This window comes from Eutrigla gurnardus (assembly GCF_963514095.1).
Source record: "Eutrigla gurnardus genome assembly, chromosome: 12".
Lineage (NCBI taxonomy): Eukaryota > Metazoa > Chordata > Actinopteri > Perciformes > Triglidae > Eutrigla > Eutrigla gurnardus.
The window spans coordinates 22003598-22027842 of record NC_139926.1 but is presented as its reverse complement, the minus strand read 5'-3'; the positions used below and the strand labels follow the sequence as shown (position 1 = coordinate 22027842).

The window sequence follows — 24245 nt, the reverse complement described above, 5'->3', positions numbered from 1 at the left end:
TTCATACACAGCCTTCATATTGAGATCTTAATATGGATCCAGATGTGGAAGAAGCAGTCTCATAATACGTCTCATATTGTATACCTATAAAGATAAAGTTTACCCCTCATGGGGAGTACTAGAGCAGGGTTAGAAGACCTTAAGCACATATGCCAATGGCTTAACCAATGGCAAACTAGCAATAAGTGTAGGAGAGTTTTCTGGAAATGTTGAAGTGCCCTCTCATCCGCATGCCAAATGACCTTTTTCACAACCATTGACAGTTACTTGGCCTATTATTTACGGTAGTTTGATTCTGCAAGACCCTGCTTTTTGTTGGCTAACGCTCATTGTGTTCTTTGCAGAATTTGTCTAGTTATTGCTGATGAACAAGACTGAATGGTTCTCTGAATAATGTATATTGAATAATTCATAATTGGTGGTTTTCCACAATTCATGAGCTCATTTGGAGGTTTAGAAACTCAAACAGACTGATATTACCTCTGGCGTTTATCAAGCTCTATGTGACAGTGTTTTGAATTTCAGAGCCGCATGGCAACAGCGGGACAGCCGGGCCTTCATTCCATCTCCCGGCTACGCTTTACCGCGACATAACATGATTAGCTTAATCTAGTTAGGCTGAAATAATGACCATGGCTGTGCAGGCCGTGCCATATTGGCAAGGGGGGGTTTCTAGGGAGGGCTGGAGGTCTCTGCCTGGCATCCATGCATGGTGTTATCCGAGGCGCCACCATGCCAAGGCTCCGGCTGGCACCTGCTGGGTTGGGAATCTGGATCTGGATTTCAGGGGATTGTTAAGGGGTGATAAGTGGGTTTAATGGTACTCTAGGGGCCAATCCCATTTCTTACTTTTACCCCTATCCCTCGTTTTCAAGTGCCCCTTTGCTTTTCGACTTGTGCCCTGCCATTGGAGCGCAAACAAGTGCAGCAACTTCACTGCTAAATTTAAATTAAATGTTGGGCAGAGAATGATGTTGAATGCAGGACTGACCTTATTTTCTTTATGAATTTTATAGATTTTGTAAAATAAAGAAGTCCAATAATACACTGGAATGACAAGAAGCTAAGATAATATGATATGCTCATTTATAAACTATTTATGAAGAAAATACTATCTCTAATTTCTCTCTGAAATATTTCTATTTGGAAGGCCATATAGTCCTACCTAGAGATTTTATTGCAAATAGAGATACAAACAACATCATCAGTGAAATGTGGGGAATTTTGGATAATCGTGAATATTGTAACTGACTTGTAAATGCCTTGTTCGCTATAATGGCAGAGAAGTTTGTATCGATAATTTACTTATGCATTTACTTACTAATTAATACTAAGATTTTCTGATGACAAGTCCCATCTGTGATGCAATAAAAATATTTTTTTCTTAACAAAATGTAAGGTTTTAGTGTCATTTTTAAGAGTTTTGACTATATTTTGATAATTGAATGTGTGCCATAATTGAGGATGTGTGTGTCTGCTAAAGGGAACTTCAAACATGTCTCTCTTCCGTCAAAATGACACCACGTGCGGTAATTGATACCTCTGGAATGACACAGGGCACAAGCTGTGTTTTGACCAAAAAAAACAATCCTCTGGTTTCACTTTCAGACAGTTCAGGAATCAACTGTCAACATAAAAGGACTCGACACCGTCAGCAGAATGAATATGACCCAGCCACAGGCAGGTGTTTGGAGGAACACCCTCTTTAATCGCTTTTGTCAAAGTGTCTACTCTCTAAACCACATCACCCAAAACAGTCATTAACTACACAGGAATGGTAGTTTTGGGCTGTGATGGAGATATCGGTTTTGGGTGGAAATTACCACGTAGATATTTGGGAAAGAACATGAACTTAATGTACAGGTTTGTTGTATTAGATGTGCCTTATGAAATAATGATGTTTTGGAAATCAAAACTGATGAGATGCCAAGAAAATAGCAATTGTAAATTTAAAAACGAGCAGAATTCTCAATCTAGTTTATGATAATAAAGGGACTTTAGGCTCACAATAGTCACTAATTAAGGCTTCAATATGTTTTAAAAGCCTGTGAGAGAAGTGAAAATACTCTTCTCCCTTGTTATAACTTTTCAACTCACTGCTGTTTTTTTTTCTCACACCATATCTGTGATATATAGTAGTGTCAGATTTTTCAGCTTTGCGTACTTTTACTTAATACTTTAAAGTTGAATTACATTTGGTTATGCTTACATGCTTTTACTCAAGTAACATTTTCAAAGCAGGACTTACTTGTAACGCTATGTATTCCATGTCTTTGTCGGCCTTAAAACTTAACTTTTTTAAGGCCTTTCACTCTCTCTCACACACACACACACACACACACACACACACACACACACACACACACACACACACACACACACACACCTATACACTTCTGTGTTAAACAGGCAGAATGTCTCAATCTCAGAGTCTATTCAATGGCCTCTTTGGCCACTCCTGAGCCTTCTCACACTCTCCAAGCCTCGACCCATTCACACATCAGAGCTTATCCAGTAGGAAGGAGACTGGGGGGGTGGGGGGTCCAGTCATCCACTGGTATGCCACTTGTCTTGTATGCACATTTCTCTTATTTCGGGGCATAGATTTGGTAAAACAAGGTTTGAGGGGTATATTGTCCATAGGGAAATTCACTCTACTTTTAAGCGTTTAATTCCCAAATCGACTGCAGTGGTAAAGTCCAACACATCCTTCTGTACAAAGCCAAACAAAGGACAGATCTCTTCAACCGGCCGATCTATTTTAGTCCTCTTGCCCTCACCAGAAGCCCAGTCTCCAGTCATTTAACCTTAGTTTACTATGTAAATACGGCACACAGCAATATAGGATGACGCTCCCTTTTGTGAGCCCTTAATTGTTTCCCATCATTAGCAATGCACCCAGCGCTCTGAGTTTGTTTATTGTTTGGGGGGCGGCTGCAGTATATGGGGAGTCGCTTGGGGAGATATGGGAGAAGGGAAGATGTATGGGGGTGGGGAACGCAGAATTAAAGAGTTAAAGGCAACCCCGCCGGCGCTTTCAGAGATGTGGTCCTGGCTGATTATTTTCTGTTTCAACATGGTGAAATGGCCCCGGTCCTTCACATTCGCTTCACACTTCGGGTTCTCAAATGGGCCACAAAGGAAGGAAATGGTTTCAGACAGGCAACCGGGACCCCCGAAAGCTGGGGTCAGGGTGTACACATACCCCCCTCAGCTCAGCCACTGCAGCTCCTGGGAACAGATCCCCGTTCCCTTAGAGACGCGCGCATAATCTCCTGCCTCACACTCATTAGCACGCACGGGCAAAACAGGCACTCTGGTGGATGAAACTGTGCAAACACACACACACACACACACACAGCGAACACACTTTCACATAAATACACACATGCGTAGACACATGCCGAGCCATATTTCAAACATCCCACACTCCTTCACACTTTTCCCCACTGCTAAAAATCCTGGAAGAAGAGAAAGATCATCCAATCAGCATCTTTTAAATGCTGTATTGTGTGCCATTTCTTTATTGAAACAGTGGTGTTTATTTGGACTGGACCCGTCTACAGCTGGCTGAAGGGTTTCTCCTAATTATCAGAGGCATTTTTGCCCCGTCATTTTTAATTTCACAGGAATTCTAGGAACCTTCAAGGGAGGTGCTGAAATGCCCTGCCTTAGCTTTAGCCCCGACCTTAACTCCTGACATTGTACACTTTTGTTTTTGACAAAATGTCCAGCCAGCCTTTGCAATCCCACTCTGTTCTTAACGGATTACCTACATTCTTGGCCCCTTGGGGGCAGTAGAACAAGCACATTATAAAGTTGTGTTTGCAAACAATTGCTAATTTGGACATCCAGCACACACGGAACATCATTCCCATTAATTTGGAGACATGTTCCTGGCTACCTGATGAATATAAGTCCAACATTCCTCATCTTTTTATCTCTATTTTGGTCTCCACCAACTCTTTAGCTACGAAATGCTCACTATGTTCACCAGCAGGTCGATAACTTCGCCTGTCTACCGTTTTTAGCAAAAATCAGCCACCTGCTGCAATTATAAAAGAGGTTGACTGCAGCATCTCAATACACTAAAATGCCAATGACATCATATTCTTTGATTGTTGACTGCAATTTAATGTGCAGGTCAGATGGAAGGGAATCTGGTGTTTCTTTAGATGAACAGGAACGCTTGATCTGGATTCCAGGGGCAGGAAAACAGCCAGACAAGCAGACAGAAAAACCAAGATAAGTGACTGGCAAGGAGAAAAAGACCCAATATCACACCGACTGATATCCATTCTTGCTGACATATCACCTGAAGATAGAAATACAGATGCAATTCCAAGGATGTAAATGAAGCCCCCTCGGTTTGTGCGACCTTACAGCACAAAAGACGGAAGCAACACATAGTTCAATGCAAAATGAACAACCTTTGGCGACCAATGATTTGGAGAAACCACCTACGTCCCGAAAGCAACACCTCACAGTTGAAAAGCGAAGTGCACAGTTATCGTTAACATTATTCAAACAATCAATCTTTTTTGGAAGACACTGGAAAATCTGGGTTTTGTCAAATGAGTCCCAAATTTCAGATTGTAATTCCAGAGCGTTTTTAGAATCAGACTGTTCAAGCTGAGCAGCTTCAGCGTGTGTTAGGTAATGTTATAGCACGGAGATAAATCCTTCCAGACTCTGCTTTGCGACAGACATTCCAGCTGAATAAGGTAACCGAGAGGCTGTTTTTCTCCTTAAGTTTAGAACTCAAAACTATTACCTCAACTGCTGTGACTCATGCAGATACTAATGTACACACACACACACACACACACACTGACATCACCTCTGATTACACTGGCATTCACGTTCAGCTCTTCACACATTACCTCATGTACACATGGAACCATGTTTGCATGTGCTCAGTGCACATGCAGACTCCCTCACGTGCAAATATAGCAAGGCAGCGTAAGAAGGACAAAAAAAGGCAATAAAAATGTGCCATACACACTATATGAAATATGCATTTATGGGCATATGACACATTTTTAAAAGTTGAATCTGACCAGAGAGGCTTGTCTGGATTCATGATGTTTTTGTTTCCATGCAATTTGGCTTAAAATATCTGAAAAGCAGGCCGATTATTTTACTGACCACTTGGGGTAATCCAGTGTTGCATATTAGCATGCTGATATTGGAAAATACAAAGTACAGCTGAAGCTGATGGAAATGTCATTAATATATTTGTAAACAATGTGTTGGATAGAGAGAAATCTTGACATAATAAAAGCACTAAAGGAGACGTGAGTTATTACTACTCAACCCGAGGAGGACATGAATGTCTGCACCAAATGTGATGGCAATCTATTCGACAGATGGTGAGACAATTCACTCTGAATCAGTCAATGACGCTGTGGCACGAGAGTAAACATCAAGGGGATTACGAACATCATTAAAATACATAATCTGGTAACCATTAATGTCTGTGCCAGATCCTGTGCCAATCCATCCAGTAGATTTCTAGAGCTCTCCAAAGTAATCACAGTTAACGGAGGATACATTGACTTGCATTAGGGTGCATTAGGTGATGGTAAATTACAAGGCTATCGTGATAAAATGTTGTTTTTGGTGAGAAATTTGAATAAAGTTGTTTGATGGAGATGTTTTTTAAGGTTAAATAACAATAGAGGGAGTTAGCTTTAAGCAGCTTATAATACATAATTAAAAATGCCTGGAGCCTGGAGTCAATTTTGATTCTTAGAATGAAAATCAGAATTGGCAGGTCAAAGTGCAAAAAGACCAAAATGCAATTGGTGCATCTCTAGATGTTTCATTTGGAAAGTGAAAAACGTGACTTAATGGTGACGCTGATGACCCAACACTGGGAAAGTAAGTCATATTCATCCATTGGATGGATGAAAACAATGCAGGATTTCAAATCATTTGTACGTTAACATTGTTTGTTTACAGGGCACAATGGGGTCTCAGGATGTGATCATCGCACCACTGGGTGTAATTAAGAGCAGACGCAGGCAACAACACTGACAGACGGGTAGATGGACAGACAGGGAAGCGGGCTAACAGGCGAGACAGACAAGCCACTAATAACAGACGAGACAGACCTTTCTGTGTCTCAGTGATTCCCGACTGTCTGGATGAAGTCAATGAAAAGCATACACACACACACACACACACACATACACTCTAGGAACAGCACTACATGATCGCCCCCACCAATCAGAGGCTATTGTTTGTCCTGATGGAGCCAGAAGACTGAACGAGACCTCTCCAGTCAACTGGGTTAATCAGCGAGTTAGCACGCCGCCGTCTCTCATATGGGACACCATATGCATGGGTGGACATTTTAACAAGACGCACTGGGGTGACCACCACATGTCTCCATCTGTGACTGTGTGTGTGACTAAATGATTTTGAGTATTCATGTTTCCCCGAGACACCCTTCCTTTCCTGTTTCATCCTTCCCCCTTCCCGCCGGGCATGTTCTCTCCTCACAAGGCAGCCATTCTTCATCTTTCTCGGCTAAACAGGAGCTAGCCAGGGCCGACTGACCTTTGACCTATCTCCACATCTCTTCTTCCCCTCTGACTGACCTCTTCCCTGCACACCCTGCCCTCGTCTACTGAAGACTTTGTCCCAACTGCAGCTGTAAATGCAACTCATCCTCCACTTCTCCTGATCATCCACTTTTGCCTTACCCCCCCCCCCCCCCCCACTCCCTCTCACATCCTCCCCCTCTCCCCCTCCCTAAAGTTGTCATGTGATTGTAAAGTCGCAGAAAAGTTGTCACTTTGAACTAGAAGGAAATCTGTGAAATCCTTGTTGTGATCAGTGTGCAATCGCAGGCTTCATATCATATTCTGATCAGCTGAAAAACAGCCGGTTTTGATCGGCAGGCCATTGATTGGTGCATCTCTACTATACTATAAACTAGTACACACTATAAACTAGACTTCAAAATGTAATGGCCTCTCATCTCACTCAGGTATCAGTTCTTCATCGCCTTCATCATTTTTATGAATGATAAAAAAAAATGGAATCAGAAAGAGATGGCTTTCCTGGAAGGAAAGTCACTCCGGTAAATACATATTATTTAGCTCAAACAAGGACACACAAATAAAAAGGTACAAACTCAGACAAAGTGCCTCAACACTCAGGAGCCAATTGCATGTGAAGTAAATCCTATGAGTCATTTGCTATATACAGAGTTATGAGTGAGAAACCACAAAGGACGGATTAACAAGAGGCTTTCTTGCAACAAACACAAAGGCCTACACCACTGTTTTCTGCTGATCCCCATATTTATCCCCCTATGGCTCCGTCTGATACTAATAAGCTATTATCTGAGCAAGTCTAAACATTGTATTATTCCCGGTTTCATTATTTCTTAACACTGTTATTCAACTTCAGATAGGAACACTCTCCCAGCTCCAAATTGCATGTTTGGCAGAAGTTTAAAGGCAGGGTTGGTACCCGGGAGAAATGAGGAGGAGAAAAAACCCAACCCAGTGGTGTGAACCGTTTTCCAATGAAAGGTCAAAGAGTCTCTTCAGACCTCCCCACAAAAACACATGTGAATGTAAGCATATTATGAATATTTTACGAATTATTTTTGAAGAATATAACCAACCCTATCTTTAATTTATACCCAAATCAAGCGTATATTGTTCAGTTTTTCATGGTTTAACATCAGTGTGATTGGGAGTTGAGACCATCACACTACAAAATTGTTTGATTTCCTTGCTACTAGTCACATGATATTCAGGAAAGGCTCCTGGGAGTAAAATAGGACCAGATAAGTCGTGCAGGGAGTTGTTGATCGGCTCGTGAGAAACCAACCTGACGGGAGCAGATACAAATGACTCAACTGAGAATAAGCCTGGTTCCAATTAATGTTGTTTAACCAGCTTCTCCTGAATGGCAACTCACAATGCATTCAGTTGAAGAAGGAAGTGTCTGAGAATCCCCTAATTGTAAGCAGCCCACTACAGAACAAGTGCAACGGGCAACAATTCACCAACTAAATACCAGAAAGAAGAGAGCCTTCTTTTCTTTTTTTTCCCCAACCTTTCCTTCCTCCCTTTTCTTCCGCTCTCCGCTTCCCACAAACCAAATGCCATTACAATGAACAGTCACCTGCTTTTCATTTGGGGGAAAAATGCACCCCAGGCATTCCAGTCTCTCCTTCCTCCCCCCCCCATGCCCACCCCCTCCCGAACTCCACTCTCTACATGCATTTCATCTCAGTGAGGTGGATCTCAGGGAGGAAATTACTCAGTCATCCAGAAGTGAATGGGGGGCGGGGGGGGATCCCTTCTTTTTCACAGACCAACAGCATCACCGAGAGAGCAACACAGAGTGGTCATCCTGTCTAGGTTGTCAGGATGTGGTACACATTCAACTTTCGGAGGAGGACGGGGGGTCACAGAGGAATAGGATGGAGACACGATATGTCAAAAAAGTATTGTTTTTTAGGTCACAATGTTCCTAAATTACGTTCATGCAGATGAAACCTAAGGAGCACAGTATGGGGCTCAAAGACTGTCCTTGTGGTTTTATGCTGTGAATGTATTTCAGTCAAAGCATCTCAGGCATCTCAGAACAAAGAAAATACCAAAGTCAATACTCCAAATTGTATAGCATGAACACAAACAATGAAGAAAAATGTTTGATGAAGATGTGTTTTATACAAGGATTTATCAAGGTACACAGGGTTAATCTCTTTCTTTGCAGAAAACTACATGATACAAGGTCTTATGAAGCCACATTAACATCATTTCCATTCAAGATCAAAACAAATGTACTGAATCTAAAGAATAAAGGAAATCACATCCTTAAACTTTGATTTAATCAATACTAAAAATACTGACATATTCTGTTGATGTGTCCTGCTTTTGTTCAGCTCTTCTCCACACATTAACTTCTTCCTTCACTATCGCCTCCCCTTTTTTTCAGATTGATAGTCTGTTCTTTTGATTTTGTGTCTCCAACTAATCCCTCAGTGTGTGTGTAAAATCAATTCTCTATTATTGTTGTGATAAGATTGTGATATCCTGGCCCGGATTCAGGTATGCGTTTTGAAATCTACAAATCCATATAAAGCAACTCATAAAAGTTCTGTTTTGTTTGTTTTTTCAGGGAAAATCTCAAAACTGTTCAAGATAAGCTTTAATGTTTTGAAAATAAAGCTCTTAAGTTTCTCTCACAGAATTGCGAAATAGCATCCTATGAAAATAAATTATACATGTGGAACAAAGATGGCTGCGAACCCCAAATAAAAGCATGCATGACGGCCTCTGCCAATAACATCAATTCGGTGGGATAAAACAGGTTTAATCAAAGACAGCCAAAGTTCACCCAAAGAGCCAACCGCCAAGGCAAAACAGCACATGTTCCATATCGTGCTGGGTTGGCAGAGACTCACACATTTGGAGGAGATTGATGAAACTAAAACCACAAACCAAAATGCTCTCTGCGATGGATGGGCATGACATGTTTCTTAGGGATTTTGTTTTGTTCCCATAAATTCCTGGAGAGAGCCTCTTCCTCTCTTCCAAACTAGATCAGAATCACTTCTGTATTGTTTCCTAAAATACTTTAAAATAAAGAAAATTCAAATATATCCAACAAATCACTGGTGGAACTGAAAATACTACAAACCAAGTTACTTACTGATTATAAATTAGAAAAAAAAAACCTCAAATGCAAATCCTAACCCCTTTTGGAGAAATGCAGAGGCAGCGCAGCAGGACGCTGTCAGCGCCACTTCCAATGAGCATTGCTTGGCCTCACACTTGAATGCATAGGTATCCGCAGGAGGTCTCAGATCACATCCAGAGTTAGAGGTTATCATGGCATTAACAAGTTCCGTGGGCCTCTTTGGTGAGGGCCATGTGACCGACAGATTGGAGGAAATGGTGCCGAGAAAGATCCTCGATCCCCAAACAATCTAGACTCTACAGCAAAATACTGGTGTAACGGAGAAAGCTCCTTACTCTCAACCTCTTCAGAGTCCGTCATCATGATCCCAGCGCTCTGAAACTCATTCTAATTTTGGTATCAGCTTTAATAAAGTGACACGATCAGTGCTTTTTTGCCGTCCAAAAAACAACGTCATGTTAAAATATCCTTTAAATGAGTTGAACTTGGCCACTCTGTTCTGCTCTGGCAGTGAAGAAGCACAACATATGAGTCTCCATGTAGGGAATGTTTTGGCTAATAATCTGTGTTGTACACGTGAGATGTGAAGCATAGCCATATAAGGCAGCTTACATGGGGCTAAACAAGATATTAGAAACCGTTAAAGCGAGGCTACGTCACCTCAGCAGGACTGTTCACTATGACCGCAAATGGAAATCAACAATTTGTTGTTTTTAACTTCCTGATTGAATTTTGTGATGAATCAACGCATGCTTAAACGAAATATTGTAAGTTGAAAAATGTCCTTTACAAAAGGACAAATCCTTGAGGCAGCAACGTTATTCAGCCATAAATAACTTCCACCATCGCTTTTTAATTTTGCATTATGGATACATTTGGATACTTCCTTCTAAGGCTGTGTGATTCTGTTTTGGCAGCTTATTTGAATAGTACAGCATTGTGTTTTTTTACTGTACTTATAATGCATTATAAATAATATTGCTTCAAAAAAGATTTAAACCCTCTATCGTAGTGCAGTTGAATTCTCCTTCCAATCGTTCCTCAACCTCATTATGTTTTCCATCATGAGGTCAAGGAGAAGAATTACATTCCATTGTTTGGATGAGGATTATGTATATTTACTGCCGAGTCAAAGACAATTTCTGTAAACGAAAATGATGCCTCTGTTATTGAAATCATTATGTGATTAACACGGTTGTGGATTAGGTTTGCTCCAGTATTGAGGGGGCCCAGGCCTTACAATGAGCTTCCTGTTAGCTGTCCAATCTTAAGTACTACCAGGTCCAAACACCTCCCCACAATCTAGAGCAAAGTCCCACAGATGTTTCACTTCTCAAACAGTGACCTCTGACCTTCCCTCTTAGTGGTCTAACAGGCATTTCCTTAAACAAGGTCACCTGCATAAATTTACTACCCGTAACAACAAATTTAAGTACGACAGTGAACCCAGAGAGGCTGAATAAGCACTGAATATGTTGTAGAATATGTTGTTTTTTTTAATACGCAACCTCAGGTTATAAAGACATTACACCATTACTGAAAGATAAACATGAATTTAAGCCTAAAAGCTATGGTAGAGTATGTTCTAATAGCCATAACTATATTTATTACTGTTGATCTGATTCAAAAATGTCCTTTCTATGATTTGTCCCAAGTGGACATGACACAACACCAGAGGTGAAAAGGTCAAGTAATAGCCTGTTACTTTTATGGGGGGGCCAAGCTGCTTTCAGGCGTTCAGAGACATGAAGTAATATTGCACTCAATTCGACACAAAAGTTATGGGGTGATGTCAGAGATGATACAGATTATCCTACAACAGAGGAAAATACTTTCTTTCACTCATGCATCAGGCATGAGGGTGAAAAAAACCTGTGCATCAGAGCATCCAATGAGTTTACTACAGTATACCACTTAGATTTATTGCATCTGCTGTAAAGTAGGAGTTAGGGGAAACTTATATCACCAATAAAAATGAGGATAAACTGATTTAACTGTGGTTCATAAGTCAGTATTCCTGGATCAGGGGGAGCAAAATGGGGAAACTAAAACCCAGTCAAACGTCTGAAGCACGAAACTCCCTCAAGGCAAAGTCAGAAGGCCATGGAAGGTTTAAGGCCAATGTGCCCAGTGAAGCATGCAGAAAGCTGGGGGTCTCCTCAGGAACCAAAGGGGTGGGTGGGAGGTGTTACAAAAAGCTCAACAACTCTCATAAATCAACTGAGCAAGGGTTAAACTTCCCTTTTTGTTGTTCAGGGTTCTTTTTTCAACCGAGATCCAAAGAGCAATGCCGAGATGAAACAGGATGAGCCTTGTTGCAAACTTCCCCAACAACCAGGTGAACGTCAAGGCAGAAAACAACTGCATGGTGAATCCATTATGCTGGAAAAACACCGGGGCAACGTAAACCCAGATGTTACAATTCGGACATGTTGCCATATTTCAAAGGGGCCCAACACGTGGAACATTTTTCAACACAAATCGGAGGTAATCTCAAGAATTCATGTATGGTGGAAAATCAACCGGACCAAGAGAGAAAGAGGAGGTTGGAAAAGGAAAAGGGGGTGCAGGAGATGTGAGAAAAAGAGCCGATATAAAAATAGGTGGAAATTGTGGAAATAAGCCCTTTTCAATCAGAGGAATTGACTGAGAGCCCAGACCTGACACTTTTATGTGTCCTGCTCACAGCAGCAGAAGTTAGGAGTCCAAGTCAGTTTGAAACAACAACAACCGGTTTGTGGTTTGTCTGTTTTCAAAACAACTAAGGACCAATGACCTTATGTTTCTGAGCTGACGCCATTTTCCCAGAGCGATCCTTTTGAGACCAACTCTGAACCGAGATGGACTGAGCATACCTTAATGGATATTGATCATCTTGAGGAGTTCTTTGAACCCTGACAACTCGGTTTAGCCATGGGTCAATATTTGTGAGGCTGAGATCTGGGGCAGTGTTGTCTACAAAAACACCTTGTTACATAAGAGGCACCTGGCCAAAGCTACCAACACCTTGGCAACTGCATGGCACGCATCCTTTCGATTTGTTTGCTGCAAAAGCCACAGTAAGTGGATGCATTCATAACCTGCCATTCTTGAACGTCAACATCCATGCCCTTTACACTGTCATTCAGCAACGGGCAGCTAGAGGACATTTGATTGGTTTTGTGGCCCTTTCAGGGAAACCTGATAAAACTCTCCCTAAAACCCTTTTTTTGGCTTTCATTAATTATTCAGTGCTTGGAGGAAAAAGCGGCACTCTGCCCGAAGGTCTTCTTTCAAGGCCTCTTGCGCCATCCGTGCTTACTTTGCCCTCCGATCTCGCCCGGAGCATCTTCAGTTCATTTCCTTTGTCCTTCAAGTTGTTCCTGTCACTTCCTATATTTCTCTGAGCATTTTCCTTTCTGCTTCTGCGCTGGAAATAACTCCCTTCTTCCAGGACCATCCTGCTCTGACAAGAGGAAACCCTCCCTATTTGAGGCCAGGCGAAGGAATAGATCTCGTCTAGTTCATGGAGATGGTCTGTTTCCTGCATCTGCACTTACTCATTCACTCTCCCTGTATCTATCTCTCTCTTTTACTTCTCTGTTGCCTCATAACAGCTTTTGCAGCTGTACTGACTTTCCCAGCTGCCCAAGGAGTATGTCTGTGTCAACACTATGCAAACCTGAACAGTCTAGACAGAAGTACAGCAATACATCACCAGAAAAAAAAGAACCATTTTACTTATTTTCCTGATTTTCTAATGGTCTTGGAAGATCGTTTGGGTTCAGGTTTTGATTGGAATGAATAGCAAATCCTCAGAGAAGGGTTAGTGTGAATCCTAACTCGAACCCAAATCGAGGCTGTTTTAGAACCAAACAAAGATCTGCTATTAACGCAAGGGCTCAGATTGAACCCCGCCCCCATAAGTGAGCTTGCTTTGTCATACAGTGCTCTGATGCAGTCAATCAGTGACCCGGAGCTTAGCTGGGGGGCTTTGAGATTCTTTTACGACCCCCCTTTCACCTCGCCTCCCGCTCCTCAAAAGAAAGAACGGTAATTAACTGATGAAGAGCCCTGTAAGATTATCCAGTCTCCTCGCCAAGGACTGCAGCTCTGTCACTGGTGTGCAGTCATGTCCCAAAGGACCACTGCAGAATGGGGAAGGATGGATCTCAATGGTCTATTCAACTACTCTCCTCTTTCATCCTCTATTCAGCTGGAAAAAGAGGAGTGCAGCATGCTATGTTGTATATTTGAGCCAGGAATGTTCTTTCATATCAGCACAAATTAGGAAAAAGCACTCGCCGTGTTTAAAGACAAATGTCGAGACCACAGTCTCAATGCTTTAAGTGGGGATACACACATGAACACAAATTTTCCCTGACCACATCACAGCTCAGAGGGCACACTAGTGCACAAACAGCCCCTTACTGGGAGCGGGAATGCGCGGCAGATTGAATTATACAAGAGAAAGCAAAAATAGCTGTGTCCCAACCACCTAGAGCGAGACAGAGAGGGACACAGAGGGAGTTGGGTAAGGGTGAGAAAGAGAGACTGAGGGGAAGAGAGCAGGGGATCCATTCGATTCAACCCAGTGTCAGAGCAGCCATGTTTTCATATGCGCATGGAGAAAATATCAAATATGTTCCTTGAGGGAGAAAACACCACAGAGGGAGTTTATTTTCCGCATTAGCACACCCTCCCCATTCTCCCTTCATAATATCTCCCTCATTCAAATGTGTCACCGTGCCAAGGCCCCCCACAGCCAGGGTCCCAACCCTCAACCCAACCCCCGACAAGCAGACCACCCAATAGATCCCCAGCTTGATTTGATCAGGGTTTCCCCCGACGGTACTGCGCTGAAGTATCACCACTTGAACAAGCATGCAACCTTTCTGGATGTGGTACAAAATCACACCAAAACCACTGCGGCTAACTGCATTATCAAACACACGCTGTCACTCAACTCATACTTACATACCCTTAATTCTACAATGACATGTATTATGAGGTTTGCAAGTTGACATGAGCTGCATGGGCAGAGGTCTGCAAACTGCAAGCTGACAGTTACAAATGAATCATGATCCAGAGCAGTTGAAAAGTCAGCTCACCCAGAACATGCAGGACAGGCAGACCCAGGTGCGTGCAGGTCCAGCCAGAGCTGCTGGCAGGCTGAGAGAGACAGACGGCATGGTGACGGGCAGGAGTGATGCTGCTGCTGCTGCAGTTGCTACAGACCAGTGGGCTTTCTTAAGTATAATCCAACCAGGAGAAGAGTTGCCCAATGCTGCACAGCCATGACTTTCCTGGACTTAAACGCCGTCTTTCACCTCCTGCTTTCTCCCTCTCCCTCACTGTATGACTTGCTTGCCCCTCCGAGTGTCTCTCCTCTAAATTGGATCCTGACTGCCTCTCTGCGCTCTCTCTGGCTCTCTTCGCCTCTGCTGGGGAAAGTTTCACAAAGCCCTTTTTTTTTTTTTGGAAGGGGGTGTGTGCCCCCACCGCTCCACGGGAGCAAAGGCGGAGGGGGTGCACTGCTTATTATCCATCTCTTTTGCCCCTCCTCTTTCTCTCTCTCATCCCTTGTCTCCCTCCCTCTTTACCCTTCTAAGTCTCAGCATTTTTAATTTCATTCATTCCTTGATCCCACTCTCCCCCCTCGTCCCCCCTTAGCATCCTTCACACTCCCCCCCCCCCCCCCCCCCCCCCTCCATCTCTCTTTTGCAGAGTTTCCTTGTATATTTTCGTGCCTATTTTAAAATTTCATGACCTCCGTCTACCCCCGCATTCACCCATATGATGCATCCACTGGCATTCCCACTTTTACAGTGTATCAGTTTGGATGTCAGAGAAGACACCTGCTATTTAGATTGTCACCCACTCAACAAGGTTTGATGCTCAATTTTTTTTTTTAAAAGGCCTAATATGTTCCTCTAACAGCAGTTTTCAGCAAACGTTACTCAAACAGGAGGGAAATTGCGCAGTATTTGGGGGACTATTTTCAGCCACACACATTTGGTGCGCTAGTGTGTATTATTAAGCAGAAGGATGGTGTACGTGGGATTGAATCAAAACATAAACTCCAGAGTGTGTTCACCGTCAATGAACGAGTCACCTAGTGCTACAGACCCCCCCGCCTCCATCTTCACCCTTTCCTACAGAGAAAGAGCACAGAGGGGCCGGGAAGCAAAAGCTGCTTCATTAAGTTCTCACTGCTCATCAATGACCATGTTAGCCCCATGCGTGACTCTTTATCCCCTTGTGTGGGTACTTCTTTTTTTTTTCTCACACACACACACACACACACACACACACACACACGCACACACACGCACACACACACACCCACACACACACACACACAGTAATGTAAACCTCTACAGAAATGTACTTATTACCCCATGGTGGGCAGGAACATGCACCTGTAAACACTCATGGACCCATCATTTTCTGACATGCACACAAAGAGTCTCACACACACACACACACACACACACACACACACACACACACACACACACACACACACACAAAGGGAATCTGGGGTCCAGGCTCACTACTTCCTGAAAACATAAACACACATGATTTAAACTCTCAACCTCAACGTATGCGTATAAACAAACATTCACAAATAACCACCTATATCTCCCACACACATTAACATCTTTCTCACAAACTAAATAAATACACACACCCCCACCCACACACAGATACAAACACACATGCAAGCTCGCCCACTCACCCAGTGGCACACCGGATTGATCCCCTGGTATTTCCTGCAGGCCACCCTTACAGAGACAAATTTGCTAAAGTAGACAATGTTAGAGAGAAAACAGTTCTTAATCACTTAATCAACCCTCAACCAACACACACACACACACACACCATCTGGAATTGTGTCTGAGAAATTTGCAGAAACAATGGTTATTTTGCTACATTACTGCACATCTGGGTCTTTTTAATGAAGTACACAATTAGAGCTTCAACTAAAAATGTTTAGTCAGGTGTAATAATCCATCAATATGTTTTATTTACTGTTGCTTTTGTCATTTATAATATTTTTTTCTGGATAAGGTTGATTTTTCTAAGCTTTTGCACCCTGAATAAAGGCACACGTTACTTGGATAAATAATATGAAGCAGTTAAAAAAACGAGTTAAAAGACACTGAATAGCCTTTTGCCATGTTTGCAAATCAGATATCTGAATTTGATACAATGACAAACAAGACAAAGTGATCCAGGACTTCCAGACATCTTGGACAGACTGTATTACTCCCGAAAGACCATGCATAGTTTATACTGGAACCAAGTGCTGCCACAGCACCCACTGGTGGTCACTGAACAAACTGTCCCCACATTTATGATCAGACACTCGTTCAGAGCAGTTATTACATATAGGAGGGGCTGCAGAGATAATAGAGGGTGTGTGTGTGTGTGTGTGTGTGTGTGTGTGTGTGTGTGTGTGTGTGTGTGTGTGTGTGTGTGTGTGTGTGTGTGTGTGTGGCGCGCGGCTTGTAATGTAGCGAAGGGAGGGTTTGTACATTTCCAAGGCAAATCAGATCACTTAAGGGGGGGGATTTGTTTTAGTAGCTCTGTAACCTTGACCATTTCTGTCTTCTTTTGTAAAGCAGAGTCAAGAGAGGACAGCGAGGCACTTACATAATTAAGAATATTAACCGGTGTCAGGTCACTGTCCTTGAACCACGTAAAGATGGGGAAGCAGCAGAGAGCTGTGTGCACCCTGTAGCAATGGGTTCAAAATGAGGAAAAAGGGTTTGAGCAGACAAAACAAGCAAGAGAGGAAAAAAATGAGGAAGAGATAAGAGATAAACTGCGGCCTGATAAGCAGATAGAGGTAGCAGATAAAAGCCGATAGATGAGGACAGAGTGAATGTGTAAACAGAGGGGTGTGATCTTGGCTGACGTCCTGGAGCCTGCTAGATGAAGGGGGAGTTCACTTGTTGAAAGACAGAGGAAGAACACACTCCAGCAGGCCCCCCAACCCACACAGACATGCACACACCCTTTCCCACCCCGTGACTCCCATCTGTTGAAAACAATACGGACCCCCGTGCCCTCCCTTTTTGCACAACGCTCACATGTGTGTGCACGTTTTTTCCTCTGTTCTCTCCGCTGTGCAACGCGGAGAGGAAAGGGCCGTCCGGGACACGCTGACCCACGGACACAACAACAACACTCCCTCAACACATGGTGGGAAGCCTTTTGGGTTCGGCAGGATTACTCATACATAACAGTGGAGATGGTTGGGACCATTTTTTTAGGCACCTTTGGAGTAAATGGTTTCAGGAGGGTTTCTACTTGAGATGTTTTGATTAGTAGACTAGTCAATAAGTGTTGCTATTCTCGCCAGTTTACGCCAGAGTTACTAGTCGGTTCAACGTATCTTAGTACACATTTAAATTACTTATTTGCAACTGCTATCTCAGCTGTTACCGTCTCCTGCCACTCACTCCTCTTTACGAAACAGCCGCCGGGTTCAGCAGTTAGTTTGGTTCTCTCCTACATGACCAAATTGGATGGCAGCACACAGAAATTAGCTTTATAGCTAGCTAGCTAGCCAGCTAGCACGTAACAGTAAAGCTAGCAACCTGGCGTGCTATGACTCAAGGAGGTGGACTTTCTAGGCAACACGTCACCACGCTACTTCCTGGCCGTATTGCTGGGACCGCTGGAGGTAAGTGAGGTAAGGGAGAACCAGAACCAGGACTGTGCAGGGCAGACTGTCAGACCCCGCTGCACTAAAATGAGATGCTTCCCAGAATACTTCCAAAATAAAACATGGTGTTTGATAAAACCATATTTGAGTCAACGGACTTAGACCACAGGGTCACCTGTGAAACTTGGCAGGGATTCAGCTGCTTAAAAGCACAGTCGTCCTACTCACTGCACAACCACATCTCCCACGTTAAGCTGCTGTTGCTAAAAATGTAGACGTAGACTGGCCACAACTGAGGGCAAGTGCAGGTAAAGTGCATATTCGCCCCCGTTGAACGCCAGCTCATGGTACCATCAAAGTGCCAACAGAGGAAGATGCACAACCCGAGGAGAGGGAGTCGCATGCTAAACACCTTCAATGCGTCTGTGGGCCAGACAGCCGCTGACTAATAACACTTTCTGCTTGAATTATGGGTGAGCTCGTCTGTGTGAATATTATGTGCATACCGTGGTGTGTTTCTGTGAGCTTGTGTGTATTTAAACTCTGAGCAGTGGGTGCATTTGCAGGATTAATGGCTCCTTTTGACAGCACGGACCACCTATTGGGAAAAGTGCCCGAGTCAAACTTGCAATATCCTGGTCTGTGTGTGTGTGTTTGTGTGTGTCCTAATGTTCTTATCTCCTGGCTCATCCTCTGTGCACACAGCAGGCCTATCACTAGCTCGGAGCCATATAAATATTACATTTATTTCCATTGTCACTTGGCAACTGCACATGGAAACATTGGGACATTTGTTGCTGGAGCCATGAAGAAGATCAGAATGTTTCATACATCCTGGGTCAGAGGCTATAGGTCAAGGTTTTTGGTGATCACACTGAATGTCACGAGTATGCTACACAGATTCATTTAAGTAAGTCTGCAAGACTTTACTCAGCACAAAACCCAAAGTAGAGCTGAGGTTGGTGGAAATTGGTTCCTAACCAAATACCTGCAAAACTAATGTATAGAAGAAATTGAACTTTATGTTTTATGTGCAAAGCAAATGTTTGATGGCACTAGAGGAAAATATTAGTCTGTAGTAAATTTAATAATTCATCCCGATCCATTTTAGTCAAAACCACAGATGTCACTAGAGGAAATACTCATCAAAAGGTTCATCCTCTGGGGACCATGGCGATACAATATGTCCTGGCACGCCATTCAATAGTTGTTGAGATCTGAGTCTGGACCAATGTGGTGGACCATAGACAGAATAAAGGCAATGCCGTCGAGCCACTCTGACCACTCACATGGCTTGAATAGTCATTTCTCTGAACCAATTAGCAGCAATTTTTGCTCGCTATTCCAAAATGTCTGGTTGTCGCGGAAGCAAAGTTCAACATATAGGCACATTCATCTTAAACTGACTCAATATAAGAAAACAACATATTACAAATTTTTAACCATACCTTGTGTCCGTTTTTCCTCTGTTTCCGAAACGGGAAGATGCAGTAGAAGAAAAATGTTGCCCAACTGAAGACTGTGGCAAGACACCAGCCTAGTCCGCCCATTCTCCCCTAAAAACCTCCTCACGTCCTCTACTGTATAACAGCTGCCGCTCCTTGCTCCTCGTCTCCCCACCCTCCCTTGTCTGTCCTTCAAGTGACCAGAGGTACAAGAAGCTCTAGTTAGTCCTGGAGAAAATCCTGATCTGATCCAAGAAATGTTACATTTGTCTACAGTTTCTGTAACTAGAACTTTAAAGTATGCTCGAGGTCATTCCTAAACGCATCCTTCCCTCTGTTGCCTAGCATCCCTACAGCATCCCTCCATCCTGTCCCCTCTTTCTCTGGATGCTGCAGGTTATTCCATTCAAAGCATCAGGATGAAAAAGATTAGGAGAGGGGAGGACAGAAGTGGGCGGATGTGGGCTGGGTCGGGCAGACACGTCTGTTAAAGAAGGAGGCACTTATAGTGATAGGAAAAGGAGGGGGGTCTGCAATTTAATGTAGAACGGAGATGGGGGGGGATGCTTGGGGGCAGTCTTGGAGCACTGAAATAACAATGAATATAAGACGTGTTCAGGGAGTGACAATTAAAATGAAGCTGTAAATACAAGTAACGATGCAGGTTAGGTTATGATTACGTGTTTTACGTCAAAAACTCAAAGGAAAAGATGTCCAGAAGGGAGAAATGATGAGTGAATATATGAACATATACTATGATGAGATGGAGATTAAACAGTGAGTGTGTGTTGGGAACATAAGTGTTCTCAGTGTGCTGGTGCATTTGTAGCCGTCGGGGGGGGGGACCCTAATGAAGATTGGCAGCCCCAGACCAATCATAAATGGCCCTGGAGCCTCTGAGCCTGTATGCATTTAGAGTAATTAATAGAAAGACTGAGGGTTGCATCAGTGACTCATGGCAGCAATTGGACCGCGTGTTTACTTTCCCTTATTAAAGAGCAGTGCACATATGGGAATCCTTCCAACAACATGAAAACCTACTTCTTCAACACAAAATGTACGAGGATTTCTGCTGATTAAATCTGCAATTTAAGCTCTTTGTGTTCACAAGGTAAATTAAGATAATCACACCAGATTATTTGAACGCATTGCCTTTGATTAATGCATTGCAAGTTGTCAGACCACGGAAAACCTGACCAGAATGAGCTGAAACATTGCTTGCATTTCAAGGGTGTCCAGCTTTCGTTTGGTGATGTGTTTAGGCAGAAGAGATAACGTTGGGAGGAATTCCATTTTTATCATTCAAAAGATGAACTCACAATCTTCTCTAGCTCTGTGTAGAGTAGTAGTTGCAATTTGATGGATGGATGGATGGATGGATGGATGGATGGATGGATGGATGGATGGATGGATGGATGGATGGATGGATGGATGGATGTCATGATACCATTGGTTGATATTGGTCGGTACTAGCTGTTGTAAGTATGTGTCATATTTTGTATTCCAGGAAGAAAAAAACATTAGAATTACAAAGAAATTGCTTTTTTTTAGCATATATGGTTAAATAAATGCACAAATTCACTGGGTGATCTGAAAAGGTTAAAAAAGGTCAGCTCGATTTTAATGCACTTTGATTTTCATTTTTGATGAGATAAGTTTAGTACTTTAGATTAGATTCAGATAACAACCCTTCACATCATTATGTTCTATGTGCATGAATAATTAAACTGTGACCTCGAAATAGGCAATTCAAGTACAAGAACAAACTAGCAAAATGTGACATGAATGGAACGCCATGAGGTCATTGAGCCCTAAACTTCTCTGGTGGTGTCATAATTGAATTGAATGTTAACCATCATGTTGATATGGCACGCTGATACCTTGTATCAAAAAGGTTGCCCTCTCCTGAGTTAGGCATGATTCCGTGTGTAGCTGGCAAACACTTTGGAAAAGTTGAAGCTAGGTTATCAGATTCGTACCACCAGACCGCTCTCGTCCAATCCTGTTAAAGAAGATTACACGTTACTGGCAAAGGGACAGAGACGTTCCAGAGCAGGAGCGATGTACAACATCATGCGCACTTCCTGCCTCTCTGCAGTCCAAACAAAGGGCTGGTTTCAAGTCTCAATCTGACAGCGTCGGGTGTGTTGTCCGTTCTAGGAAACCAGACAAGAGGTGAGGGAGTTAAGGGTCATTGTTCCTGAGAGAATAAGAGGGGAAGTGGCCAGTCATGGTTTAAATGGGGGGCTGACAGGGATGTTTTGGTCACAGCTGGTGGTATCTATTCGTCACTTTAATTTGATGTTACCCATCAATACTTGTATGCGTCGTGTTTTAATGCTATCCAGCAGTTATATTATTATTATGGATACAGGTCTCTGTGGAATATCAACATTAAAATGTTGCACTATGGTTAGTATTCATTACCCAGTGCCGGTAAGCCCCAGCTTCCTCATCAGACTTATTATGTGCAGACAAAGTGTTCACTGCAGCTCACTGCAGACTCTGTGATTTAACTGTGTGCCGAGCTCTCACCTTATTCAATATCTCACATTTATTTCAGCTGCCAATAGTTGAGCCGAGCCTCCATGACATCATGCAGCCCGTTTTACAAATTGCATGCACATGCTGCTGTGAAACACAGTTATTCCCCTAATAGAACTTGACATCCAGAAGGTCTACCCAGAGTCCGCTGCAAAGGCACAACACATTTTAAAACGAAGTTAACCAATGGGCAGTAATAACATTTGCATTGGAATCCCATTTGTTTAAATATTACATTTCATGTTATTGCCCCCAACAAAGTGGCTGTGATTAATGCAGGAATTATCTTCTGCCCCTCCCACTATTGATCCAAGGCGTCCATTTTTTTTTTTTTTTTATACTGAGAGCTTGGCGAATGTGAGCACATGTGGCAGAAAGCCACGGGGGATTAAGTGAAAGCTCATTTCATCTTTGAACATAGCAACGAGACCTTGCTCTATCTTCAGTCTGCAGATGAAAAACGTTTTTGGCAGACTGGAAATCATGGGGCATTTAGGGTATGGATTGGTGACAAAAATGGAGAGCACAATAAAACATCCCGTTTGAAGAGAGGCTATAATCTCAGCTGTTAACCCGAAGCTTCTTTAAACAGAAGGAGGGACAAAGAACCACAAAGCTCCCCGGGCACAGGTTCAAATCTCAGTGACTGCATGCAAGTGATACCGCCATCCCGACCTCGAAACAATGTTGTGGTGAGCAGCGATAAATGCAGAATTTCATGCCATGCGGTGGTAAAATTTGGAAAATCAACCTCAATGTTTTAGTGGATAACCAAGACCCCAAAGTTTCAGATTAAGGGCTCTGCACAAGTTTAAAAACTGTGAACAACTTTCTTACATGAAATGGAGATTGCTCATAAAAGCTCCATTATGTATTGGCCTATATAAAAATAACAGACATGGAAACAATAAATCAGGTGAATATATATATTAAAAAAAACAGCTTTAGCCAAGGTGGAGGAGTAAATTGTGAATTCCAAAATGGTTATATAACCTTTAATTAGAATCTCCAGAAGCAGCCGCCAAACACAGAGTACCCACAGTGACCATTTCACCTTTCAAGCTGCAATTATCAACTGGCCTCAAACACCAAAGGCCTCTAAGCAATCATCGGCTGCCTCATAAATGCCCAGACGGGGCAGAAATGAACAGGATGTAGGCCAAAGTGATGAAAAGGTATGAAGGTGCTGTGAAGTGCTGGCTCTGTCTGTCTTCACTTCACTAAAGATCCGCGGGAACACCCATAACATGAACATGTAGGCCGTGTATTCATGTGTTTCAAAGTGTCCTTCAGTAAGTGAAATTAAAGAATGACATTCAAATGAAGGTTAAATGAAGGTTAATTAAAGGCGCCTGGTGTTCCCTCCTCTGTTTACACATAACAGGCCACCAGCTGAGAGGGCCTATTGCGTAAGAGTCGATGACAGACGTGGGCCCGCCTCCAGTGATGAGAGGACGGCCCCCTCGTAAAGCAGTCATCAGCGGGAAAGTTATTGCTTTCTGCGCGGCTATAAAGTAATTAGCTGTCCGGACACCTTCACATCAGAGGACGGGACAAAGGAGGGACGGAGAAAGAGACATATGGGCAAATGGACACCGTCTCTGTCTCGGAGGTCAAAACAAAGTCAACTACACAAAGCGTAAAAATATCTATTAAGTCAGGTTAAGACATAAATAACACAGAACTTCTACTCTGTGTTGATTTTGGCGGTCTCTGTGGACAAAAGCAGCTCTGTTTCCGATCCAGTCTTATTACTGATGGTCTTGTTTACTCATGTAGGTCATCGAGGCATCAGCATTAGAGACCGTTTCATAACCAATTAAAGGTTCCTCATGGTCACATTACACAAACCGTCTCTTAATCAGCCACCTTGTCCCATCTCCCGCCCCTAACTCCCACGAGCCAATGGCAGCCTGGCCTGCTGACAC

At 43.0% G+C, this 24245-nt stretch overlaps 1 protein-coding gene across 11 annotated transcripts in view; it reads right to left on the bottom strand.

Moving 5' to 3' along the window:
* tns1b (tensin 1b) overlaps window positions 1-24245 on the bottom strand; it is a 140313-nt gene that overhangs the window by 103490 nt on the left and 12578 nt on the right. For 2 of the 11 annotated variants that reach the window (XM_084023390.1, XM_084023393.1), the window contains exon 1: window positions 19777-19893. The exons of 7 other annotated variants lie outside the window; for them this stretch is intronic. In XM_084023390.1, coding sequence (XP_083879516.1) covers window positions 19777-19878 — 102 coding nt within the window. In that variant the 5' untranslated portion in view covers window positions 19879-19893. Of the gene's footprint in view, window positions 1-14762; window positions 15055-19776; window positions 19894-24245 lie in introns of those variants that run through there. 2 more of the 11 variants (XM_084023391.1, XM_084023388.1) reach the window with 2 other exon arrangements.